Below are 18,333 nucleotides of genomic sequence, written 5' to 3'. Positions count from 1 at the left end.
CAGCTCCTCGTTTGGCTCCGGAGCAGGGAAGGCGAGGCACTGCCGGCGCTCGGGCGAGCTGGAGGATGCTTGGCACTGCTGCGCCAGGGCTTTATAAAATAGGGATGAAACGCGGGCGAGGAGGCGGCCGGGGTCTCCTGGTCCGGCGGAGGAATGCCGAGAGGGGCCTCCCGTCAGGAGCCGGTGTCCGTTTACAGTGCATCTCTCATAAACCCGGCGGCGGGGGCGAGGGCAGGGGGACCGGCCCTCCTGGTATGTGATTGATTATCTGGTATTTATGCCATTGAGGACTTTTCAGCGGCTCGGGGTCAGGGGGTCATCTCATGTGTCTTGCTGCAAATCCGCTTCCTTTTGTACAGTGCGGGCTGGGTGAGCAGACACACAAAAACAGCTTTTTCTTTTCCTTGGGAAAAGGGGAGGGGGGCGGGCTGGTGTCAATGAATTTTTTTTTTCAGCCTTTCCTGAATAGTGTCCTTTTTAATTCCAAAGAACTTTTAATTAAAAGTAGCAGGAAAGTTCATCTCGACAAGGTTTAACTTACCTTAGCAGTTACTTTTGTCCCCCGGGATTCGCGTCTCCCCGCTTTACAAAAAAACCCCACAAGAAACGGGGGAGAGGCTGCTTTCGGTACCGTTTCACGGCTCCCTGGGTTTACCGAGGGGCCTTTTCATCTTTTCTCTCTTTTTTTTAATGATGGGGGTGCAGGAATAATCAGCGGGTGCTGCGAATCCCGGCTTTGTGCCTTGCGGCAGCCGGTCACTCCACGAAAAGCGTGGTTGCACCGGCTGGGCCGCGGCGCGGGGCTCCTGGCATCTGTGCGGGGCCAGGGGATGCCGGGGCGGCACCACCCTGCCCGGAGAGATCCACACGCGGAGCGGGTGGGCGCTGGGCGGGCGCTGCTCTGTGCCGCGCAGGACGATGGCAGCGCTGGCGATGGCCGCGGTGGTGGTGGTCTCCCATGGGGTGGGATGCCGCAGCCCTGCAGGCGAGCGCAGGGACACCGCGGAGGGCAGGATGTGATGCTGCGGACCGGGGACATCTCTGCTGTCCCCTGAAAGCCTCCTGGCAGGGAAAAGCGCGCCGCCACTGTGATGCGCTGGCTGGCAAATGCTCGTGGTGGAGAATCTTTGGCCAAAAAGACCTCGGGGGGTGGCTCTCGGTGGGCCAGAAACGCTGGTGAGGGCTTTGTCTCCTCATTCAAGCTCTTTGTTTAACGATGGAGCAGTTTCTAACACGTTCGTTTAACCATCACTGGGAAAACAGTGAAGAAAACCACGCTAGGTTTTAGACATAAAGTCAAATTATTTTTTCAGCTGGTTTCACTCCAAATTCCGATTGGGAAGAGAAAATCTGGGAAGCTGTTGTGGTGACGACGAGTAAGCGAGTAGCTGACAGCTTCCCTTCTGATGTGGTGGCCAGAAACGCCGCCACAATTTGCCTCTGGTTGCCCCGGGGGAAACGCTCGTCCTTGGGAAGGGCAAGGATGGACCCGCAACGTGCGGCTGCCGTGGGAATGGCGGGGATGGATCCCGCGTTCTCCAGCGTGGGGGGTGCTGGGACAGGCTTGGGGGAAGCAGCGCCGAGGGGAGATGCTGCGCGGGGATCCCCGGATACCGAGCGGGTTAATGCACTGGACAAGCGGCATTTGTTTGGCTGGGAGAGAGGGGGCAGCTCTTCCACCTGCGCCTTTAGGGGTTGAAGGAGCCAAACGCCGTCTCATGCCCCGGCTGTTCGGGATCGGGGGGGTTTGGGTGCACGAGGCGCATGCACATGCCCCCGGTCTGGCAGCACCGGCCTCCCCCAGCGTCGTCCCCTCCCGCCAGCACCAAGCCGGCTCTGGGCCACACTCGGTCGCTGCAGAGGAGAACCGCATCCCCCCACTCCTACGTACTTTTTCCCTTCCCAGGAAGTTTCCTCCGGTGCCGAGCTTGCCGTTTCTCACACCACTGTTAAGGCTGAATTAGTGTTGCCGGCTCCTTTGGGGATCAAAACGTAGACACATTTGCTGGCTTTGGCCGGTGGCGGCGGGACACGACCGCTGCCGGGCTGCACCCTCCCAGCCCGGCTCCCCGGAGCAGGTTACCCTAATCCTGGTATTACCGGGCTCGCCCTGACCGTGGGCTCGTGGGTGCCAAAACGCCTAATGGGTGCCGCAAAGGGATGCGCTGCGTTTTCGGCCCCCTGAACGTTTGTGATATATAGTGATACCTTTTGATAGATAGCGCCATGAAAAGGCTTTGGGGATTCAGCTCTGCAAGGGGGGAACGCCTCCAGCTTTAGCCAAAGGCTTTAGGCTTTGCAAACATCTTCAAACCACTGATTGGCCTAAAATAGTAGAAATTAGGCTCAAAAGCGCAGCGTGCCGCAGGTGCGAAGCCTCCGCAGTGCCTTCCCAGGCTGACGGGTGTTAGGAGCTTGGGAAAGGCTCGCCTCCCCCAGCTGGGAGGTGGAAATGCACCAGAACGGGATTTTAGCCCCTAAGAGCTTCATCTGATTTTGGTTTCCCAACGCTCGGTTTCTTCTGTCCCCCCGGTCGCGTCCCTCGCAGGCAGGAGCTGCCCACACCCCTCGCTGTGCCGGCAGGTCTCCGCACACGGGCTCGGCGTCCTACCCTGGAGAGGGGGGGTGTGCCGCGGGCCTCCTCGGCAGCCGATCCCCCCCGCAAACTGCAGCCCTCGATTGACGCCCCGTTTGGACCCGCGGGCTGCCTGGCAGCGCCTCGCCCAGCGCGGGCCCAGCTGCTGCCGTGATTGACGCAAAGCCAGTCTATAAATAAAGTCTTTCTCTCCTCTCATAAAGACTTTGCGGTTTAGTTTGCTTTCAAGGTCAAGATCAGACCTTTCTAAATAAACACATATCAAAGGATCATTAGCGGAGCAGCACTGTTAAATTGAGATATTAACTTCTGTCAGCCGCGCGTTTCCTTTTTGTTCTGTAACTCGCGACTGCGGCGGGTTTTTATTATTTTGGCCCTAGGCGGTAGCATCTGGCTTCTGTAGAGACTGTAAAAATTAAAAAGCAACACAAATCATTGCGAGAGAAAAGCAGTAAATTCAATGATAAGAATTTAAAATTAAAATGTTTCGGCGCTTTTATATTCCGCGAAACATGAAACGAATGAGTTGTGTGCCTGTTGCCATAAAGCCGCCGCCGCTAATAGTCGCTGGGCTCTTTCCCTCCCCGCTCGCTCTCCCTCATAATCGTTCTTGCCTGAGCAATCGCAGAAAAGTGGAGTGAGGGGAGGTGATGATGATGATGGTGACGGTGATGGAGATGCCGGGCGGCTGCCAGAGGGGCGAGGTGCCGCCGGTGGGACCGGGGGGAGCAGGGGCCCCCCGAAAGGGCGGCGAGAAGGGGACGCTCTCGTCCCGCCGCGCTCAAAGGGAGACGGAGAGGTCGAGCGGGAGGGGTGTGACTAATGCGCCGGGTCACCGGGATGCGGGACCGCATTGTCCCCCGGTTCCAGATGGCCCCTGGAATAAATCACCCGCGGCGGGCGCAAGCTGCCTGTGCCAGAGCCACGGCTCGGGGCCTGCCGCCCACTGCCCCGCCTCGCTGCAAGCGTCCTCCCCGTGCGTCCTGCCCTGGGCTGCAGGGGCAAAAAATGATGCGTTTTGGCTTGGGGGGGGGTTAATCCCCTGTGCTTGCAAGGTCAACATCGTACATCTGCTCTGAAACGCCGGAGTCTCTCCGGATGTTGGTAAAAAGGGGAGCGGGTGCCGCGGCAGCGGGCAGTCCGGGGAGGGGGCAGGCCCTGCCCTCCTGTTGCAGCCGGAGCGGCCGCATCCAGCCCTGGAGGAAAACCAGCAGCAGAAGATCGGGCGGTGCCGGCTGCTTTTTAAGAATTAATTTCCCGTAGTTGGTTAAAGTTGGGAAGAAAGCTGTGCTATCTCTGAGTAAATAATAATAATCAAACAAATGCCCCCTTGGGAGAAGTTGCCTTCCATAAAGATGTTAATTAGCGCAGAAGCCGAGCTGCGGAGTCCGGAGACAGCCTTTGAAACGGGGATGATTTGGTGACTCTGGCACAAAACGCGCGCGTCTCGTGTGTTTATCATCCGGGGTTTGTTTCTCCCCTGTCTCTGCTGCACTGAGAAGGTTGTAGGGGCTGTTGGGCTCCAGCCAAGCAGCCGGCGTGGTGACGGGTGTCACCGTCACCCCTCCGTAGCACCTTTGCTCCGGTGCCACACCAGAGTGGCCAGGGCATCTAAAGGGCTGGCTCTGCCCTCCTGGCATGACACGCGTGTGTCCATGTGTGCGGGCATCATGTGTCCCGAGAGCAGCGTTTGGGGCGGGATGGGGAGCCCCACGGCTTTGCTTCGGTGCTGCCACCAAAAGCACTGCTTTTGGTTTTGTAACAATCCCGAAAACAGGCACCGACACTGGGTTAATCTTCTTACCCACACGTTGTGCCGGGGCACAACACAACCTCGGTGCCAGACCGTGGCAGCGCCCGCTGCTTCTGCCTGTCTTTCATCACCCATCCTCCCCCTCCTCAGCTTGGTGCCAGCAGGACGGGCACAGCGGCTGCCCTGGGGAACCCTCAGCGCTGGGCTGAGCCCGGCACCTTAAGAAGGTGCTTGAGTCCCACCGTCTCTGACGGTTCTCGGTCCTTCCACGCATTGTGCAGGCAGGGCAGCTGTCGCCTGCCTGGCTGGGGCACCTGCCAGTGGGCAGCACAGGGACCAGCCCGCGCCGCTGCCGGCAGCGTAACGGCAGCGACGGGGCGGGCGCTGCCTCCTGGGCGACGGCGTTGCGCAGGGAATGCTCGGGATGGTGGCAGTGCTTTCTGCAGGCAGGGCTGGGAAGGATGGCTGCCTGCAGCTCTGGGGCCGCAGCGGCCGATGGTTTCATCCTCTCGCCTCTGCGGCCCCGAGGATGCTCGAAACGCCACCCTCCCCTCACGCTGCTTTTCACGCGCGCCAGCAGCCTGCAGCCTCCCCTGCAGCTGCAGCCAGCAGCATTGTCCAGGAGGTGGAGGCTGGTAGGGAGCCCTTGACACGCTGACAAAAAACCATCAAACATCCCTGAAATCTCATCTCAGGAGAGCCAACAGCCCTTGGGCTTCTGCTTTGCGTGGCCAGAATGTTTTGGAGCTCTCCGCCGCAGCCCTAACGACAGCGGCAGTTTTAGTGCACCTCTTTGGCACATGCGTCGCGTGGGAGATTACGTTAAACATGAAGAGCGGAGGAGGAGCGAGTCTTGTCGAAGACCCCGAATTTGCAGCTCTCGGGTCGAGGGTTTGGGGGTTTTAGGGTGGGCATGCGAGGCAGCAGCAGGCTCCGTTGGCGTCCTTTGGTGCGTGCACCTCGTGCCTGCTGTGACGCCAGAGCCCTCCCGGCGTGCACCTCCGCAGCCTTTGCTTACGGGTTTCTGACGCTGTCGATTATTGCTGCAACGGGTGGACAGATCTGCCTCGTTTTTCGAGTCTCGTAACAGCGCTCCGAGGAGAGACAGGGAAAAGATGGCAGCGCCACGAGGAGGGGTCGGTCCGCGCATCCCGACGTCGGCCCCGCGTGCCTGGGGAGCGCCGCAGCCATGCTGCCGCAGCCAGGGCTTGGCAGAGGATGCTCCACTGGCACGGGGACACTGGGCCCCTTCGATCCCCCCTCCCCTGCTGCTGGAGCATCCCTGGGCCGCCCTGCACCCACCTGCGTCAGGGCTCCGGGCTCAGTGGCGCTGCCGGGGGGCCGGCGGGGAGCCGGCACGATGGCGCACGCGCACGGGGGGGAAAAACTTGAAGTCAAATGTCTGAAAGTCAGATCCCTTTTTAGTATGAATTTGCTGTATCTCATTCTGAGCACTAATTCCAATTTAATTGCAAGTGGCCTGAAGCCTCTTCAATAGGAGTAACAAATGGTTTGATTTTGTAAACTTCATCAGACTGCATTTTAAATGCGACACACTAGCCCGGCTCGAATGCCAATGAAGCACTGAAGTAGCTCTCTGTTTACTAATTATCCGTTTTTACTTCAAGCCACGCTGGCTGGCTTGTCTGATTAAATCGGATTTGTGGGATAGAGAACAGCTAGCAGAGTTTTCTCTATAGTAAACGAGATTGAAACTATGGGCCGCCTGGCTGCACACTGTAAATTATATTTCCTTTTAAAGGGGACGTGTCGCCTTTCTCCCGCCGGCGCACCTCCCGCATCCTAAACTTCGCTGGAACCGCCCGGCTCCTTCCCGGCGCCGAGGGGAGACCCACCCTGCCTCCCTCGCCCAATGCCACGCGGGTTTTTATTCTAGTTCCTCCTCTCGTGGAGGTGGCGGGCGGGAGACGGGGCCGTGCTCGACGCCGGGATGCCCACAGCATCCCTCACCACGGCTTGGGCAGGGGCGGAAAAGCCCCTGATGACCACGCGTTGCGTCTTGCTCATCTCTGCGACGGCACTTAGTCGGGATCGAGCCGCCGCAGACCCGGGACGTGCGTCTCCAGGCTGGTGGCTGTCAGGTTTTTCTTCCCTCCAGCAAGCGTCCATCCCCTAAAAAACAGATTTGAGACCACCCACTATTTAAAATAGCCCCAACAGCATCCGAAACCCAACCTGCTGTGGCTTCAGCCCCCGCGGCAGCACCGACAGCCGCCCCATTAATGGTTTGCGGCTGCCGGCGAACAGCGCCGGGGCTGGCAGAGAGGCGTAAAACCAGGAAAGTGGGTGAAGGTGGCCGCCGGCCGTGGCGTAACGGGGCTGTGCTGCAGCCTCCCCGGTTGCTAAGACTTTAATTCCGCGAGCTTGACCTGCGCCACCCCCTCCCTCGGTATCTATCTTTGTGCCCGGGGGCTTTTTATATTTTAATTTGCTTTTGAACATCCTGCAAAATTAATGGCGCGCTCGGGGCCATTGTGCGGTGTACAGTAGAGGGAAGGGCCAGCGGCGCCCGCCGAGAGCTGCCGCGTTTCCCGGGGAATGAATTGCTCGCCCGCCTTCGCCCCTTTTAATTGTTGACAGTAAAAAGCGTTTAAATGCCGCTTAATTTGTAATCATCTTCCCGCAAAAAGGGGAGAAACCATTAAAACGTCAGGGAAATGAATAAATCCGTCTCTCACTGGTTTGGGGCGGCGGCGTTTCTCTATCAGGGGTGATTTTTCTTCTGATGGCTGAGGGCTGGCTCAGGGCTGCTCCGGCTGGGAGCCCAGGGACGCGCTCGGGTGGGAGAGGAAAGGAGAGACACGCTCAGGGTGGGAGCCCCGGGCCAGGTCCCCGCGTCGCCCCATGAGGCTCTTCGCGGCGAGCCTGGTGCTGCGGATGGCGGTGACCCCAGGCACCCACTCGTGAGCTTTCCCGTGTCCTCCCACCTCCCGTCTTCTCTCTAAAGGTGGGACATCGCTGCATGTGCAGCTTAAAAAAAAAAAAAAATTAGCTGAATTGAGCGCCCACAGTGGGACAGTGCCCACAGAGCCCCTGCTTGGTGCCGTGGGCCTCGCCTGCTGGAGAGCCCACTGGCGGAGCCCCCAAACCAGCGGAAAACCCCCAAACCTCCGTGTCCCGCTGCTGGGCTCGATGGGGGGCTGCGGGGCCACCTCCTGCATCCTCGTGCCGGGCTGGCATCGGCCGTCGCACCCCACGGGTGCTCGGAGGGCGGCCAGTGCACGTTGACCTCCCCGTTTGGGGCGTTTAGTTATTTACTGACGCGTTACCTAAAAAAAAATTTTGAAAAATTAAAAAAAAAGCCTTTTGTGGGTGCTGGCAAGCAGCGCTCCCGGGGGATGCCCTGCTCCGGGGGGACCAGCACCGTCCCCGTGGGCTGGCGGGTGCGTCCCCCCACGCGTGTGCGAGGCAGCTCGTCCCATCGCCGCGGCTGCCGGAGTCGGCCCGTTTTGTGGTTTTTCAAGCGGGGGCCAATTAGTTTCACAAATGAGGGCCCTACGGTGCCAGGGAGGATTTGTTACGGCCCCGCGCGCCGGCCCGGCGGCATTGTCCTGCCCTCCGCCCCCACGGGAGCCCATTGTCCCCGGCCCCAGCGGGGGCTGCTGGCGGCAGATTTATCGGGGCCGGCGTCCCGCGGGCCGGGGGCTCCGCTCCGCAGCTGGCCGCGGCGCTGGGGCTCAGCCCCGGGGACCTTTGACCCGTCCTGCTGTCACCGCCGGGGCCGCCGAGGGCCGCGGGGCCGCATACCTCTCGGGATTTGCTTCGCACGGCCCGTTTGGGGTTGGCTGCTTTTTTTTTTTTTTTTTTTGTCTTGGGAGCGTTTTGTCCGCAGCTGCGTGGGGGGGCGCGGGCGCGCGTTCCCCCCCCCCCCCCCGCGGGATAAATCCCTGTGGAGGGAAAAAGGCAGCTCCCGTGCGGGGCCGCCTCTCTTGCTGCTTTTATTCCCGTTTCCCTAGGGGGGTTTTTGGCAGATTTCGGAGCGTTTCTGGGCAGCCCGCTGCATGCCTCGCCGAGGCTGGGACTGAGCATCTCCCGGCGGCTCCTGCATCCCTGGAGCCGGGGCGGGTGACAGCGCGATGCTGGGGCGGGTGACAGCGCTGGGATGCTCCCCACGACTCCCATCGCCGGCCGGAGCGTGGGGCTGGCCGGGAGGACACTGCCGGCGTCGCGCTGGGGGGGCAGCCTTAGCCGGCACCTGCCCGTGGCACCACGGTGCCGACACCGCCGCGGCTGCCGGCTGTTTCTCGGCCCCGCGGTCGCGGTGGGCTCCCCCCAGGGCCGGGTTTGGCCAGCAGCCCCCCTGCCCCTGCTGTTCCTACAGGCAGCGCAGATCCGTTGGTTACCTTGAACATCTTGCTGCTGCTAATGAATTGCTAATACAATTTTCTAGATAATTTTATTTCCATAGTCCTCACATTTTAATGTCTCCAAAAAGCTAGCATTTATTTGCTTAATCTCCCCGCGTAATACAATTTGCACTGACTCATAGGTTCTGAACAATCAGCTATGCATAAACGAAAACAAATTGTTTAATAACACAAAGGTCTGATATTTTTATGGGCGGTGTGTAAGTATCTGGGGTTGGGGTTTTTTCCTGCTTTCGCCGTTGTGTTGGTGCAGCAGTTTTCTACCTGCGGTTGGTGGGACGGAGCTTGGGTCGGTTTTGGGGCTCTCTGGCAGCGCGGGGGTGGGCGCGTCACCCTCCCGCATCCAACCCCCTGCTCCCCGGGGTGGCTTTGCGGGGTGTCTCTTGGGGTGGGAGCGGGGACCCCCCGAACGCCTGCCGGGGGTCCGGCGGGTGCCGGGCGGTGCCTGAGCAGGCTCTTTCCCTGTCCCGCAGGTACGGACATGGCCGTTTTCTGCCTGCTGTGCGGGAAGCGGTTCCAGACGCAGAGCGCCCTGCAGCAGCACATGGAGGTGCACGCGGGGGTGCGCAGCTACATCTGCAGCGAGTGCAACCGCACCTTCCCCAGCCACACCGCGCTCAAGAGGCACCTCCGCTCCCACACAGGTACGGTGCCGCCTCGGGCTGGCTCTTCCCCTCTGCCAAGAAAAAAACGGGAAAAGAAAGGTGAAATTGTCTTAAAATTGTCAAATGGTCTCCACCAGGGCTCGGTTTTGGGGCCACTCCTGTTTAACATCTTTACTGATGATCTAGACGAGGGGATTGAGTGCACCCTCAGTAAATTTGCAGAGGACACCCAGTTGGGTGGGAGTGTTGATCTCTCAAGGGTGGGGAGGCTCTGCAGAGAGATCTGGACAGGCTGGAGCGACGGGCTGAGGCCAGCTGGGGGAGTTTCACTAAGGCCAAATGCCAGGTGCTGCACTTGGGCCACAACAACCCCCAGCAGGGCTACAGGCTTGGGGAGGAGTGGCTGGAGAGCTGCCAGTCAGAGAGGGACCTGGGTGGGGATTGATAATGAGCCAGCAGTGTGCCCAGGTGGCCAAGAAGGCCAATGGTATCCTGGCTTGTATCAGGACTAGCGTGGCCAGCAGGGACAGGGAAGGGATCTTGCCCCTAGACTCGGCACTGGTGAGGCCGCCCCTCGATGAGTGGGTTCAGTTTTGGGCCCCTCACCCCAAAAAGGCCATTGAATGACTCGAGCGTGTCCAGAGAAGGGCGATGGAGCTGGTGCAGGGTCTGGAGCACAGGTCTGATGGGGAGCGGCTGAGGGAACTGGGGGGGTTTAGTCTGGAGAAGAGGAGGCTGAGGGGAGACCTCGTGGCCCTCTACAACTCCCTGAAAGGAGGGTGCAGAGAGGGGGGATGAGTCTCTTGAGCCAAGGAACCAGCGGCAGGCCAAGAGGGAATGGCCTCAAGCTGCGCCAGGACAGGGTCAGACTGGCTCTTAGGAAGGATTTCTTTGCAGAAGGGGTTGTTGGGCGTTGGAATGGGCTGCCCAGGGCAGGGGGGGAGTCCCCATCCCTGGAGGGGTTGAGGAGTCGGGTTGACCCAGCGCTGAGGGATCTGGTGGAGTTGGGAATGGTCAGTGTGAGGTTCATGGTTGAGCTGGAGGAGCTTCAAGGGCTTTTTCAGCCTGGATGATTCTGGGATTCTGTGAAAGAGTCAAGGCGACCGCAGCTGAGGTTGCTTGGATTTAAAAAACCAAGTGGAAGGAAAAAAAAGCCTCATGTAATAAGTTGATCCGGTATAAGGTGACCTGACCTCCTCAGGGATGTGCGCACACCCCCGCTGCGGCAGCTTACGGGTGGTAGATGCACATAATCAGCCGGTGCTCGGCCCTAACGGGATTAGGGCGACCTGAGCTATGTGGAGCTGGTGCTTTGGCAGCGCAGGGCCTGGCCCCGGGAGAGCTGGGTGGGAGTGTGGGACTCCAACCACCCCATGCCCTGTCCTCGGTGTCCCTGGTAGGTCCCCAGGTGGGACTGGGGAAGCAGGGGGGGGTCGTGGCCACATGGCGAGCACCGTCACGGCGCTCTACAGCCGCGGGGGTGAAGCGTTGCTCGCCCACCCTTTGCCCAGACGAGTTGGCAGCTCGTGCACCCTCCTCGGCTGCGCTTTGGTGGCTGCAGGGAGGAGGGCGCATGCCGCGTCGGGGTGCCCCCGGTCGGGCAGCGCGGGCACACGGCCTCCAAGGGGACGCGTTGCTCCGTCCGGGCTGAGGCCGGCAGCTGCCAGACCCACACGTGTGCTCGGGGTCCCGGAGTGGGAACCGGGAACGGCGTGCTGGTGGTAAGCGTGTTAATGCCGAGCGCTGGAGCTATTTATAGCCGGTAATCCGGTGACCTGGGCTGCGGGTCGGGCCGCGCGGGTCCCGCCCCAACCTCTGCTGCTTTGGCAGCTCCCGGCTGTGAGGAAACACCGGGGCCCTTGGAGCTTGAGGGGTCTTTAACTGAGCTGCGTGGGTCTGTCCTGCACGGGCGCGGGGTGCTCAGCCCCTCCTCAGGGGCCCTGGGCCCCGTTTCCGCAGCTTCTCCTAGAACCTGAGCACGTGGAAGCGCCCCGGGCGGCGGAATCGCTGTCTTCGACTGTAGGATCGAAAACCAGGGCGATAATTTGGGATTGGGCACAGGAAAGCGAAACGCCTGCTCGCCCTTGGAGGGGGGTGCAAGACGCACCCCGAGCGGCCCCCGCTGGTGCCCAGCCGGCGGGAGGGGGTGAAGGGCAGTGGGTCTCGGCTGCGGCACACGGGGAGCAAGTAAAATATCATTTTAAAGAGGAAGCGAAAGCGCAGGCATGTGAGTATATAACGAGAAGGACAATTTATGCCCAGGCACGAGTGCAGTTTGACACGGGGATAATGAAAAAACGTAGGTCATTGTGGATGACTTAAGCCTTCACAGCTGAAGAAAATGTATGAAATGCGGGGAACATTACACGCTTGGCAGCTCCGCACATCTGCAGCAGGACAAGTGAAATACAGTTCGCCATTCTTTACCATAAACTGTGCTTGTAGGATATGCGGCACAGAGAAATTGTAATTACAGTGACAAGACAAATCAGTAATATTTAAATATTCATGAACAAAGTCTCGGACGATCAATCTATCTTTATTGTCCTTGCCTTCGCGCCTGTAATAAATAAGTAGCTGGAGCCCTCACCTTTCCTTCAAATCATTCTGCCTTTGGTGCCAAACCGGAGTTCATTTATCAGCTGCCCGGCCTGGAGCGCGGGAGACGCCCGGGGCCGGGTCTGTGCCGGCGACGCCGGGTGAATCACCGGGGCATCGGTGGCGGGAGGGTCGCGGCGCCCACCGGCCTCCGCCCCGCCGCGGGCCCGAGCGTCCCCTCCACGCGGGGACACGGGGAGCGGCGTGCCGTGCCGGGGCTGCTCCGTGCCCCGGGGTGCGGCGGCGGGTGCCGGGGTCAATCCGGGCTGGGGAGCTGGGCGGGGTGTGGCGGCAGCGGCTCTGACACACGCGTGTGCTTGCAGGCGACCACCCCTACGAGTGCGAGTTCTGCGGCAGCTGCTTCCGGGACGAGAGCACGCTGAAGGGCCACAAGCGCATCCACACCGGTGAGAAGCCCTATGAGTGCAACGGCTGCGGCAAGAAGTTCAGCCTCAAGCACCAGCTGGAGACCCACTACCGGGTCCACACAGGTACGAGCAGCGGGGGCGGCGCCGGCAGCGGGGGCCGGGGATAACGGATCGTCGGATGCGCCGGCACGTAACTGCTGTGAATAGGGGATCAATAGCCGGGTCGGTTTTTCTGTTCATTACTCGGCCATCGGCTGTGCGTCGATGCCGGGCAGTTAACGAGCGCCCGGAGGCCCCACGCCCCCTGACCCCCCCGTTTTCCCGTCTCCCGCAGGCGAGAAGCCCTTCGAGTGCAAGCTGTGCCACCAGCGCTCCCGGGACTACTCGGCCATGATCAAACACCTTCGGACCCACAACGGCGCTTCCCCCTACCAGTGCACCATCTGCCTGGAGTACTGCCCCAGCCTCTCCGCCATGCAGAAGCACATGAAGGGCCACAAGCCGGAGGAGATCCCCACCGACTGGCGGATAGAGAAGACCTACCTCTACCTCTGCTACGTCTGAGGGAGGAGGCGCAGGGGCGGCGGGGTGGAGTGGCAGAGGACTGGGCAAAAAAACAAACCACCAAACCCGCAGCGTTCACGGCCTTGTTTGTTTTCGGTTCTCGTTCGTTGCTTCTCGCCAGAAGGATCCTGCGGCTCGCGCCGGGGCGGGGGGATGCACCGGCCCCTTCCCCAGCCCCGCCCACGCCCCTGCTGCCCTCGGCGCTGCAGGGCAGCTTTCACCCCTGGCAGCCCCCGGGGAGTTCGCTCCACCCCGACCCTCCATCACCACAGGTGCTGCCGGGAAGACCGCGGAGGGACGACGCGCTTCCCCGAAAGCGCGCGTGCAGCCGGGGCCTCGGGAAGGCTTTCACCTCCGGCGTCCTCCATGCAGACCCCGCTGCAGACGCCCTGAGCTCGCGCGTGGGGCTCAGGCCCCATTTCGGGAGGGCTCCCGCACTGCGGCGTCGTGGTGGGAGAGCACCGGCGGCCGGTGAGAGCATCCCGGGGGGGTTCCGGCCGGAGGAGGGTGTTTGGGGCAGGGCACGGGGTGTGAGCAGGGTGCCCTGCGGTGTGCCTGGGCCCCGAGTGGCACGAGGGTGCCCGGCGGCTGCTGCCCTCCCCCAACCAAAGACCTCTCTATGCATTTCCCCTCCCTTCCCCGCCCTCCCGGGGGGCGAGAGCGAAGCCACCCCGGGGAGATGCGGTTGGTTTGGTGACGGGTGGTCGATGCCGGTGCCAGTGTGGGTGCTGCCGGCGCACGGCAAAACTCCGAATGGGGGAATCCTCTTTTTTCTGCTAATTCGGGGTGCCTGGAAGGTGCCGAGTGTGGTTTTTTGCCCAGCCCTCAGCTGCAGGAGCCCGCGAGCGAGGGGTGCCCAGTGGCAGGCGGCTTCGCTCGCCGCTTTTTTTGCTTTTTGTTCGGTTTTTCTGAACTTTCTTTTGGAATATTTCCGCATTTAGCACATTTTACTTGAAATTACCTCGTTTTTTTGTGACCTCATGAGCTTTTATTGATTTGGGGGGACGGGGGGCAGCGTGGCCAGGAAGGCACGAGCCACGTGGCAGCGGAGGGGCAGCGTGGCGGCAGCGTCCCCGCCGGCCTCCCGTTGTGCATTATCCTTACCAAAACTGGTATTTTTTGCCCGGCCCCACGGGGCTGGGGGTGTCGGTTCTGAAGCTACCTCTTGTGTTCGTTTTTGTTGTGTTTCTCCTTTGCGGTTGCAGAAGCGGGCTCTGCGGTTTCCATCCCACACGGCGCTTGCAGCCGCGGCTCTTTTTTTTTTTGTCATTTTGCTGCGTTCGGGTGAAAAGGGGGGAAAAAGAGTTGGGGGGAGTGGGACGGTGCCTGGCTGCGGTTCGGAGGGGTGCCCGTGGCCCCTCTGGGTTTGGGGCACCCGTCCCGGCAGAGCCCGTCCCGCCTCTCCCGGTGCCGAGCAGGGATGCGGCTGCGGGAGCAGCGTCTGCCCTCGTGCCCCGATCCGGCTTTGCACGCGCGTGTGCCTCCGCGTGCGAGACCGTCGCTGCTCCGCGCGGGGTGGACGCCGCTGTTGTACAATCCGGGATGTGACTGTGGAGAACGGCTTGTTTAATTGTTGTGCCTAAGAAAAAAAAAAAAAGGAAAAAAAAAAAGATTATATAAGAAAAACCCCAAGTTCTTTCACACGGAAAGTTGCTGCAATTTCTGGCGCGCACGCGCGGTAGCTGCCTGCGGCGCACGGCGCTGCCGGCCACGGGTGCCGCGGAGCGCGCGGCCGAGCTCATGTGGCTTTTTTTGCTTTAACCTCCCCTCCTGTCCCGCCGTCCCCCTCCCTCCCTCTCTCCCTCCCTTCGTGCCGCAGCCTCGCAGCCGCGACGGCGTTGGGGTCAGCGTCGGAGCGATGCCGCGGCGCTCCGGGCACGCGGCCCCGCCGCCCCCCATATATATATAAGTATATATATGTGTATGATAGCAGTGAGGACCAAGCGCCCCGCAGGGCCCCGCGGCCCCGGGCTCCCTCCCCCCTGGCTTGTCGTCGGTGTCGTGAGCGCCCGCCTGCCCGTCCCCTCGCTCTGTGTTGCCGCTCGTGGTTCGGGTCCGTCGCTGTCCTCGTTCCGTCTACCTCAGCACCTCTCTGAGCCCGGGCGCAGAAGGTGCCCAACTTCCCCTTTGGTTTTCTCAGAGTATCTATCGGCTCCTATTTTTTGTACGACTTTCCCCCTCTCCCCTCACCGTTCGCTCCCTTGCGGTTCTGCTTGCGAGTCCTCTCTGTCCTCTAGCCACAGATGCCGTTAGCTAAAAGTTTCCTGAAAAATAAAGAAAAACTAAAAAAAAAAAAAAAAAAAAAAACCAGTTGTGGTGTCTCCTAGTTGCAGCTCTCCGCATCTGCCTTCGTCCTGTGTAGATTCAGATGCATTTCTTTGTAAGACTTCAGTGTTTCTGACAGAGGAAAAAAAAAAAAGACAAAAAAAAGAAGAAGAAGAAGAATATACTGCTGCAGGTTTCTTTCTCTCCATGTGTCACTAAGTGAAGTTCGTGCCTTCTATAGCAAAGAGAATATTTTTTACATCCTACTAACGGTAGATTTTTTTGTAGTGAACATTTTTTGTATTTTTATTTATAAGTCTCATAAGGAAAATAGCAATGTTCAGTTGTATACCTTGAATCTGCAGTTAGAAAACGAAAAAACAACCAATAAAGTTAATTCCGTTGTCTCGGCCTGCCGTCTCCTGTTCCTGTGCCCGTGCCTGCTGGGAGGAGGAGGAGGAGGAGGAGGAAGGATGCATCCCACTGGTGCAGGGGGACCCACAGCGGTGAGTTTGGGGGTGCCTGCCCGGCTCCCCGGGGCCGTGTCACCCCATCCCTAAGCCCACCCGGACGGGTGGGGGGTGCCCCCAGTGTGCTGACATCCTGGCGGACGGGGAGCGAACACACGTCCCTCGTCCTGGGACGCGCTGCCTGCGCCGCTGCCTGCGCCGCTGCCTGCCTGCCCGCGCGGCTCACCAGGGAGCGGAGCAAGTTTGCCTCAATGAAAGTGAACTCGTTCATTTAAACCTGCCTGCAGAGTCGGCTGGCCCCCTGCCGCGTTAATTATCCTGTAGTTCTCGACTGATTGCTGTACACTAAGCTTAAGCCCTCCTTTATTTATTTACTGACTACATTAACAGCAGCGCCTGCGCTCCTTTTGTGCTGCCACAAACTGTACGGCGGGGCCCGGCGGGTGCTGCCGGCATCGCCCGGCCGTGCCCGCGCCCATGGGTGCTGCCCGCGCTCCGCCTGGGCGTCACGGTGCCGCTCGACGTTAACGACGGCGCGGTCGGAGCCACCGGGTGCGAAGCTCCTCTTGGTTTTTCTCCAGGGATGGACGACGCCTGCCAGGCCGCCCCACATGCCGGTGTCGGGGCGGGGGTCGTCCCGTGCCCCCGCGGTGGGTTTGGGGGTGCAAGCTCGCCCCGCGGTCCTGCGGGAGGCCTGGCCTGCCCGAGCTCCCCCGCGCCGCTGTTCTTTGGGCAAGCGGGGGAGGCCTTGGCCCGGTTCGGGCAGGCAGAGGCGGTCCCGCCACAAGCAACCTGCCGGCGGCAGCGTCCCCGGGCGAAGGGGGACGAAGCCCCTCCCGGGCGCGTGGCCGGTACAAAGGGTTGTTATAATAACGGGGAAATTGTCGTAGGACCGGGCCTTTGTCTGCACGCTCGCGCAGCAGCTGGGAGCGATTATGCTGCAACAATGTTCTGTTCCATCAACATTATGTCCTCATTAAACCTTTATTAGGAGATTAGATTCAGATTTATTGATTTTTTTTTTTTTTTTTTAAAGAGGAAAATCCAGGATCCTCTCGGAGAGATGCCTGGAAGTTTTTCCCACGTGCGGCGCTTCCCAAAGCAGCGAGAGGGCAAAGGGACAACCTGGATCATTCCTCCGGCACGGGCAGCCTCCTCCTCCCGGGGGAAAGCACCACGGAGCGGCGCGAGGGGGTTGGGTTGGGCACGGGACAGCTTCCTAGCGCAGGGAAGGACGAGGACCGGGCGCCCCGTGGGTCCGCGGGATGTGGCGGCACAGGTGAGCACCTCACGGCGGGGCCCCAAGGGGCACCCAGGCCCCAGCGGGCGGGAGAGGGGTGGCCAGGCTGGCTCGGGGGTCCTGCCAGCCCCTCGGACGCGTGCGCCCGGGTCAATGGACCCATCGGATTTGTCTGTTGGAGCGTTTGATGTTACACGAAGGCGGCTCATTCCAGAGGGTGTTAATTGCCCGCTGCAGCGATCAGGTCTGTAGCGCCATCGATCTCGGCAGGATCAATGGGCTGATTTAGTGTCTCGCGAACTCTTTAACTGGACACCTCATCGATAGGCAGCCACTTACCGACCATCAGCGCATTAGCACGGGCCAACGCCAGCAGGAGCCTGCTCCACCCGTCCCCAGCCCCCCTGTCACTCAGGGGGGACTTTTCCTGCAGGTGACGGCTCCGGGGCAGCAAGCGGGGCCGGACACAGGAGAGCCAGGCGCTGCCGACCGCCCTGTCCCTCACCACCCGCGGCCTGACTGCGCAGAGACGCTCCCAGAGCATGGGACGGGCCCTCCCGCTGCCTCCGGCCCCTCCGAGGACGGTGCCCACACTGGTTGCTCAGGTACGTTCGCGGCACCAAGGGCGAGTCAGATGTTTACAGCGTCCCGGGTGAGCAGGGCAGGGCTGGGGGCCACCCCGAAAACACCATCAGAGTCTCATCACAACCCCGACGCCCCCAGTGACAAAAGGAGAGCAGGATCCGTGTTGGGTGGCTGCTCCTGGCGCCCTGGGCTCAGCACCCTGCTCTGGGGTGCAGCCGGTGGCTCGTTCCTCTCCAGTGACCCTCGGGCCTCTGCCCTGGCCGGGGGGGTAGGGAGCAAGCGGGGGCATCGGCCAAGGCCCCGGTAGCAGCCAGTGACCCCACGGGTCCCTTCTGCACAGCCGGTCCCCTTTGCACCCCAGTTTGGTTGCCGTTGACTGGCACCAGTTCTCTCCCAGTTTACCGTACAGCGGGGCAGGATGGGGACCTGCTGGGCGAGTGGACCCGGGGGACCGGGGGGGGCACAACCCCCCGTGTGGAGCCTGACGAGCAGGGGGAGCAACAGAGAAGGGGAGACGCGGGCGTGTGGCCCCCGGTGCGCGGCGGCTTCCCCAGGGCAGCCGGGATGAGGGGTGGAGGAACCCTCGAGCGGGCAGCAGCGATCCCCCCGGGGCAGCGGGGACCCCCCGGGGGCGGCGGCCGCGGGGCCGCTGTCCGCGGTGCTGAAGCGGCGGCGCGGCCGGTGCGGGCCGGGGGCGCTGCCGGGGCTGGCGGGGGGAAGCGGGACGCGAGGCTCGGGCCGGGGCCACCGGGGCTCGGCGGTTCCTCCTCAGCTCCGCTCGGGCGCGGCTGCCCGGAGCCGGGGGGACGGCGGGGGGTGCAGCAGCCTGGCTCGGCCAACACCGGGGGGTGCCAGCGGGCGCTGGAGCGAGGCCCGAGGTGCCCGGCGCTGCCGCCCCGGC

The 18,333-nt window shown here is 61.4% G+C and overlaps 1 protein-coding gene across 2 annotated transcripts in view; it reads left to right on the top strand.

Annotated features, from left to right (window-relative positions):
• Positions 1–15,549, top strand: part of ZBTB16 (zinc finger and BTB domain containing 16) — a 60,391-nt gene extending 44,842 nt beyond the window's left edge. For both annotated transcript variants that reach the window (XM_074848822.1, XM_074848823.1), the window contains exons 5-7: positions 9,211–9,381; positions 12,264–12,431; positions 12,643–15,549. In XM_074848822.1, the coding sequence (XP_074704923.1) occupies positions 9,211–9,381; positions 12,264–12,431; positions 12,643–12,872 (569 nt within the window). In that variant the 3' untranslated portion in view covers positions 12,873–15,549. The remainder of the gene's footprint in view (positions 1–9,210; positions 9,382–12,263; positions 12,432–12,642) is intronic.
• Positions 15,550–18,333: the final 2,784 nt, after the last annotated feature.

This window comes from Strix aluco, chromosome 23 (genome assembly GCF_031877795.1).
Source record: "Strix aluco isolate bStrAlu1 chromosome 23, bStrAlu1.hap1, whole genome shotgun sequence".
NCBI classification, from domain to species: domain Eukaryota; kingdom Metazoa; phylum Chordata; class Aves; order Strigiformes; family Strigidae; genus Strix; species Strix aluco.
Note: the sequence above shows the minus strand (reverse complement) of the source record. Positions and strands in the feature narration are given on the sequence as shown.